Genomic DNA, 7,312 nt, shown 5'->3' with positions numbered 1-7,312 from the left:
CCCAGGGACGTGGCAACAGGAAGCTTTCCCCTGCAAGAAGAAGGCTGGTGTGGCTTTGCAGGAGATGCTTGCAGCAAAGGGAAGGGCTGTGGGCAAGGAATGTGATCTGCACAGCTGGGGCAACCCATTGGTGATGGCTCCGCAGGCCAGGACTACTCATCTCTACCCTTCTCCAACATCCTTACGGGCAGTGTGCACCCCACAGGAGGCCATCAGAGGGGCTGGGGACCAGGCTGATCTCTGTGGCAGAGGAGAACGGGCACATCCAGAGCCCAGCTCCCAGCTGGAGGGAGCGAAAGTCTCCACCTGCAGCTCAACACATCTGACTTGACTTTCATCTCAATGAGAGGAGCTCGGGGCAGTGTCATTCAGTCTCCCACAGCCCCGTGATGCACTGTCATTATCTCACGGAACTGGAGAGGAGACTGGAGAGCAGGGAGGTTAATTGAGTTGCCCAGTGCCGGGAGGGATGTGACGGCAGACAGCTCTCAGCCCAGCACTGCAGCCCATGCCTCCCCATTAATGGGGGAGTGTGTGTGGGGACATGGTCCCTGTCCCTTCCTCGCCAGATCCAAGGACTCAGATGTGCCAAAATGAACTACCAGGTCCTGACAAAGCACACCAGAGAGGTGCTGTCGCATGTCCTTGTAAATGTGCTCCAGCTGGTGCCACAGGTACTGGTCCCAGAAATGGGGTTTACCCTCAATACCAGTATTTCTGCAGTGATATGAGGGCTTCAACTCGAATAGCAGTGTAAAAGCACACCAAAGTCCAGGTTTCTACCCCCTGGTGGGAGAGCTGCTGGAGGACAAGGTGGCTGGAGAGCCTCGTATGCCACAGAGCTGATGCGAAAGCAGATCTTGTTATGTACGTAATGGAAACCCAGCCATCCCACCAGGGAACAGACTCACTGTTCGCGATCCAGAAAGAACAAATAAACTGTTTCACTGTTTGTTATTACCAGCCTGTTTACTGGAGTATAAGCTGTGAATGGTTAACAGAGCTCTCTGCAGCGAAACATGGTCTGCTTCACCACCTGGTATCATAGCTGGAAAACAGGGATCTGGTTTCTCCAGGATGAGGGTGATGGTATGGTGTCTGAACACCTCCCATGGTTTGCAAGAGGGCAGCACCAGCACATCCATCCGCTGCCTGGGCACTGGGAAATGGACTGGAAGCCACTTTCTGGATTTACACTATGCAGATCTAATGAAACACAGCTCAGGTGTATGACGTGTCCCTCCTCTTTCATGGATGCTCAAGAAGCCTCAGTTTCCTACCAGCTGTGTTTTCAAGAAGTGCTGGTGGTATCTTTCCTGCTTCCTACAGTCTGTCTGGGGACAAGGGAGACAACCAGAGCTGCTGTTACTGTAGAAGGAATTTCTAGATAAGCCATGATGTTTCTCCCAGCTGTGGGCAACTCCCTCTCTGGTAGGGGGTTTGTTTCCCCAACCACAGACAAGGAAAACAGATGGTGGACAATCGAGCTAGCGTGCCTTGTAGCCAAGCACTGCCCTGAAACTACTGCTCAGGTTCCCAGAAGCAGGCCAGGTGCTTGGGGCTGGGCTTTATCCTAGCCCCCACACAGCAATGCAGTCAGGAAGACACGGCGTCCTCAGCCAGCATCCCCCTCTGTGGGCACTGTTGCTGCACGCACCAGCACGCGAGACAGTTAGGATTCCCCTCAGCAAAACGTTGCAGCATCAAATCTACATCAGAGTGAGTTGTCTAGACTTCATCTGCTCTCCGCAGAGAGGAACAGACACTTCTGGGGCAGCACTCCTCTCCTCTGAAGGTAGACACCTAAATAGGTCAGACGAACGGTGCACTGGATGTGCGTTGTTCTCCCTCCTGCCTATAACATGACGCTGGTCGATGCACTTAGAGGCTGACGTCTGCAGGCAGTGACCACCTGCCCTAGTGATGCCAAACAGCACTGGCTGTGCCCGAATTAACCAAAGGCCCTGGAGAGGTGGCAGCTGGATTTAGAAGGCAAGCGGCTAGCAGTAAGAGGGTAGTTGGGTGCGTCTCTGACGCTGCTGAACTTAAATTGTCTGCCCTTTGTGTTGAGCTTGTGCTTTTATTTTGTTTTGCGCAGGTGAGCTGAGGAACCAAGCCAGGACAGCCAGCCAGGAGGCACGTGGAGATGGGGACCGGCGCCGCGATGGGCAGTAAAAAGAAAACGAGGAGATGTACTATTAAAAACCAGAGGAAGGCTGGTCTCTGAGCCAGAGAGGCTCCTCCGCACAGGCACCTAACTTCATGACTCCCTCCCCGAGATGCCAGAGACCTGGTGATGCGGGACCAGCCCCAGCCTCCCAGGCCTTGACAGCAGCCCCCGGCCGGCGGCTGCCGAGCCCCTTGGGCACCGAGGTCCCCGTTCGCCACGGCCGCTTCCCCCCGGGCTTCAAGCCATGAGGAGAAGGGAGAGGAGAGTGAAGAAGCACTAACCCAAGTCTTCCCGGCCCCCGTCCCGCTCCCCGCTTCCAGCAGCCCCTTCTCCGTGCCGCCCTTCCAGATGGCAGGTCGCCGGTGGGCCGCGACGCCAGCCCTCTGCGTGTGCGTGGCAGCCGTCTCCCTCCTGCACGCCGGCGGGGTGCGGGCGGACTGCTGGCTCATCGAGGGGGACAAGGGTTTCGTCTGGCTGGCCATCTGCAGCCAAAACCAGCCCCCCTACGAGTCCATCCCCCAGCAGATCAACAGCACCATCGTGGACTTGCGGCTGAACGACAACAAGATCAAGAGCGTGCAGTACGCCTCGCTCAGCCGCTTCGGCAACCTGACATACCTCAACCTGACGAAGAACGAGATCTCCTACATCGAGGACGGTGCCTTTTCGGGACAGTTCAACCTCCAGGTGCTGCAGCTGGGTTACAACCGCCTGAGGAACCTCACTGAGGGCATCCTGCGGGGCCTGGGGAAGCTGGAGTACCTCTATCTCCAGGCCAACCTCATCGAGTCCGTCACCCCCAACGCCTTCTGGGAGTGCCCCAACATAGTGAACATTGACCTGTCCATGAACAGGATCCAGAGACTCGACAGCAACACTTTTAGGGGCTTAAACAAGCTCTCTGTCTGTGAACTCTACAGTAACCCCTTCTACTGCTCCTGTGAGCTCCTCGGCTTCCTGCAATGGCTGGAGGCGTTCACCAACATGACGCGCACTTACGACCGGATGCAGTGCGACTCCCCACCGGACTACACGGGCTACTACTTGTTGGGCCAAGGCCGGACTGGCTACCGCAATGCTCTGAGCATGCTCTCGTCCCTTTGCACCGGTGGCTCCTACACTGTGATCCCTCGTTTTATCCCTCCCCGGTACCAAGTGACCACGGCGCCCTCCGAGAGCCCGTGCTCCGAGGAGGAGTGCTCCTCCGGTGACGGCACCACCCCACAGTTCTCCCTCTTCACGCCCATCGGCGAGACGGAGGTGCGCCCCAACATCCAGGTGAAGCACCTCAACCACAACTCGGCCGTCCTCACCGTGCAGATCCCCTACCCCTTCAGCAAGATGTACATCCTCTCCCAGTTTGAAAACGGCTTCTCCTCCATGATCACCAAGCTCAGGAAGAAGGAGGAGAACATCACCGTGAGCAACCTAGTAGCACAAAGAGATTACACCTACTGTGTGGTCTCTGTCCACCAATACTCCAAGTACAACCACACCTGTGTCACCATCACGCCCACCAGACCCAACCGCAAGGAGCCGGTGCCCACCCCTTCCACTGCCACCCATTATATCATGACAATCCTGGGCTGTCTCTTTGGCATGGTGATCGTCTTGGGCGTCGTGTATTACTGTCTCCGAAAGAGGCGCCAGCAAGAGGAGAAGCACAAAAAGGCTGCCGGCAGCATGAAGAAGACCATAATTGAGCTGAAATACGGGCCAGAAATGGAGACCACCAGCATCACCCAGCTGTCCCAAGGACAGATGCTGGGCGGGGAGACGGTGACCCGTATCCCCTACCTGCCTTCCGCTGGAGAGGTCGAGCAGTACAAGCTGATCGACAGCAGTGAGACCCCCAAGGCCACCAAGGGCAACTACATGGAGGTGAGGACGGGGGAGCAGCCTGAGAGGCGAGACTGTGAGCTGTCCCTGCCACCGGACACCCAGAGCTCCGTGGCCGAGATCTCCACCATTGCCAAGGAGGTGGACAAGGTGAACCAGATCATCAACAACTGCATCGATGCCTTGAAATCCGAGTCCACCTCCTTCCAAGGGGTGAAGTCGGGGGCAGTCTCCACGGTGGAGCCTCAGCTGGTGCTCTTATCAGAGCAGATCCCCAGCAAGCACGGGTTCCTCTCCCCTGTCTACAAGGAAAGCTACAACCACCCCCTCCAGCGGCACCACAGCATGGAGGCCGCCCCCAAACGCTCCAGCACCTCTTCCAGCGGCTCCATACGGAGCCCCAGGTCCTACCGCTCCGAGGGATCGGGCCACAAATCAGAAGCCAAATACATCGAGAAGACGTCCCCCACCACCGACACCATCCTCACTGTGACACCGGCCGCGGCCATCCTGCGGGCGGAGGCGGAGAAGATCCGGCAGTACAGCGAACACCGGCACTCCTACCCGGGCTCACACCAAGGGGAGCAGCACGACAGCATGGCAGGGCGAAAGCCCTCCATCCTGGAGCCTTTGACCCGTCCTCGCCCCAGAGACCTGGCCTATTCCCAGCTCTCGCCCCAATACCACAACCTGAGCTACACCTCCAGCCCCGAGTACACCTGCAAACCTTCGCACAGCATCTGGGAGCGCTTCAAACTCAACCGCAAGCGGCACAAAGACGAGGAGGAGTACATGGCAGCCGGCCATGCCCTACGCAAAAAGGTCCAGTTTGCCAAAGACGAGGATCTTCACGACATCTTAGACTACTGGAAGGGCGTCTCCGCCCAGCAAAAGTCCTGAGTCCTCACACAACTCGTGACTTAACACACTAACTGGACCAAAAGAAATCTGCAGCAGCTATTTTTATTCAGACTGTCTTTGAAACAAAAAAATAAATATATAATAATAATAATAAATGAATCAATAAAAATAAAAGAGAGAACAAATTATGGAAATCTATAAATATTCTATATAATATATAAAGTGAGATGTTAAAATGGCCTCACTTTGGTGAGACGCGCACCAAATTTGAACACATACTTTACAAAACAAACTGTCGAGTGAAAAGAAAAAAAAAAAAGAAAAAAAGTTTTGTTTCATTCTGATTTTTCTAAAAAAGAAAAAAAGAAAAAAAAAAGAAAAAAATTGAATATAAAAAGAAAGTGAAAGAGCAGGCAGAGAGCTCTGGCGTTTCCCAGTACTGCATTGCATGAGTCCCTACTCCGTGATTTTGTGGATTCTTTGTGAACAGTTTGTGTTCTTCCTTCCTTCCCTTCCAAAAACCAACAGCAACAAAAACAGCAACAAAAACCAAAAAGAGACCAGAAGGAGATCCATCCTTTGGGCTGTTTTTGCAAACGGAGTCTTCCAGTTTAGACTTTTACCCGGTTGAAGGCCCGTTCACATTTTCACTCACTGAGAGGTTTTACCACACATTGCATTGTAAACTGACGTCGTTAATTGTACAGAGAAAATTTCTATATTTGCAATGTTTGCTGTATAATGAGAAAGAGAGAGGAGAAAAAAATCAATACTACATCTACTAAAAATATATATATATATCTATATTCACCTGTTTGTACCAGGTTTTAATCATGGATTTTAGAGAAAGAGATGGAGTTTGGTTTGAAGGAGTTTTTTTCTTGTTTGGTTGGTTGGTTGAGGAGGTATTTTGGAGGTGGGAGGGAACATTTGGGTTTCCTCTTTGTTTTTGATTTCTCCCAGTGATTGTCTCTGTCCAAGCTCTGATCACTTGCAAGCGCACTAAGAAAAAAGGTGCGTGCCCAGAAAAGCAAATCACCAGCACAGTTCCAGGTGGAACCCCGTCCCTGCTGGGAACAGGAAAGGGGATGAGAAGTGAAGGGCTCCTGGCTGAGTGGGTGCCACCCAGCAATGGGACTTCTCCTGAAAATCAAAAGGTACCAAAAGGATGGGGAGCTGCTGATGAATTAGCACAGAAACCTTCCTGCTGCTCGCCAGGCAGGGACATCACCGAGGGTGATTTTACTGAGGGAGAAGACACAGAGTGCTTACAGCTTGCCCAGACTGAGAGCAATTACAGCAGATCCTGCCCCTCGCTGCTGGGACTCCCACCGCCCCACACCCATGGGATTCCCCAGGGATAACCCCAAATTACTGGAGCACCAGGTGAGGAGTGCAGCAACTCCTGCCTGCAGCCCTGGCGCTGCCCACGGGCCTGCTGGGCTCCCATTTCCCAGCAGTGGCTTCGGAGATGGGCATCCTGGGGACCCCTGGGGCTCCAAAGCTAAAAGGAAAGAGGATGGTTCTGGGGTATGGTATCCAGCACAGCAACCCCATGCCCTTCAGCCGTTGCTGCACAATGCCTATTTAGGTCTCAGCAGCATTTTGCCCCATCTCTAAAACACACGTGGATGATGCCCTACTCGTGGGGTGAGCTGGAGGATGGCGGAATTCAGACCGGGAAGCCAATCCCATGCTGCTGAGGGACACAATTTTGCCCAGATTAGCTCCAGCTGAGTTGCAAACCCCCATGCCTCATCCCACAACCAACAAAGAGGGCACACATTAGGCTTAGGGAGCTGCTCTGCTCCCCCAGCAGTGTGTGGGATCCCTGCAAGCCAGCCCAGTGACACAACAAGCTCCCCCAGGGCAGCCCTTTGGGACCCTGCTGCTTTCCAGAGTCCTTCCACTGCCTCCTGCTCACAAATCTCTTTGGTGCATCCTTACTCCTGACAGAGGAGCACTAGGGCCCAGCAGCAAACCACATCCCATCCTGTTATTTCAATATTTCAAAGTGATTTTGACAGGTATGCTTGCAAAAGGTTATGTTTGCTCAGAAAGGAGCTGAGCCAGGAAGACACGGAGCAGGCTGGGAAGTGCACGAGTTCATTCCCCACGGTTATTTGTGTAGACAACAAACCATTAGCAGGATTTCATAATAAAAGCAATTTCCCCAGGAACGTATTCACTCTGCATAAGCGCAGGCGCATCTCTCCACCTCCTCCAGGTGCCCCAGAACCTCCCCACGGTGCTCAGCTTCGTGGGGCCGTGCCTTGCCCACTCAGTCAGTGAGCAGGACCTGGAGGATGGAGCTGAGGATCAGACCTTGCCAGCACCCTTTGGCCTGAACCCCCTTCCCTTGGAAGCCCTGAGTGCCCCCTGGAGAAGCAGGACTTGGCAGCAAGGATGGGTGGTGGAAAAGGTGGCAGGGCCTGGCACCCT

General features: G+C 54.0%; 1 protein-coding gene across 1 annotated transcript; it reads left to right on the top strand.

Moving 5' to 3' along the window:
* Positions 1-2,353: 2,353 nt before the first annotated feature.
* ELFN1 (extracellular leucine rich repeat and fibronectin type III domain containing 1) lies at positions 2,354-5,008 on the top strand. Its single transcript, XM_032198024.1, has one exon. The coding sequence runs from the start codon at positions 2,519-2,521 to the stop codon at positions 4,907-4,909; it is 2,391 nt and encodes a 796-aa protein (XP_032053915.1). The 5' UTR covers positions 2,354-2,518; the 3' UTR covers positions 4,910-5,008.
* The last annotated feature ends 2,304 nt before the right edge of the window (positions 5,009-7,312 follow it).

This window comes from Aythya fuligula, chromosome 15 (assembly GCF_009819795.1).
Source record: "Aythya fuligula isolate bAytFul2 chromosome 15, bAytFul2.pri, whole genome shotgun sequence".
NCBI lineage: Eukaryota > Metazoa > Chordata > Aves > Anseriformes > Anatidae > Aythya > Aythya fuligula.
Note: the sequence above shows the minus strand (reverse complement) of the source record. Positions and strands in the feature narration are given on the sequence as shown.

Excerpts from the sequence above, each read along its gene's own strand:
- ELFN1 (XM_032198024.1), top strand. The coding sequence starts at position 2,519 with ATGGCAGGTCGCCGGTGGGCCGCGACGCCAGCCCTCTGCGTGTGCGTG.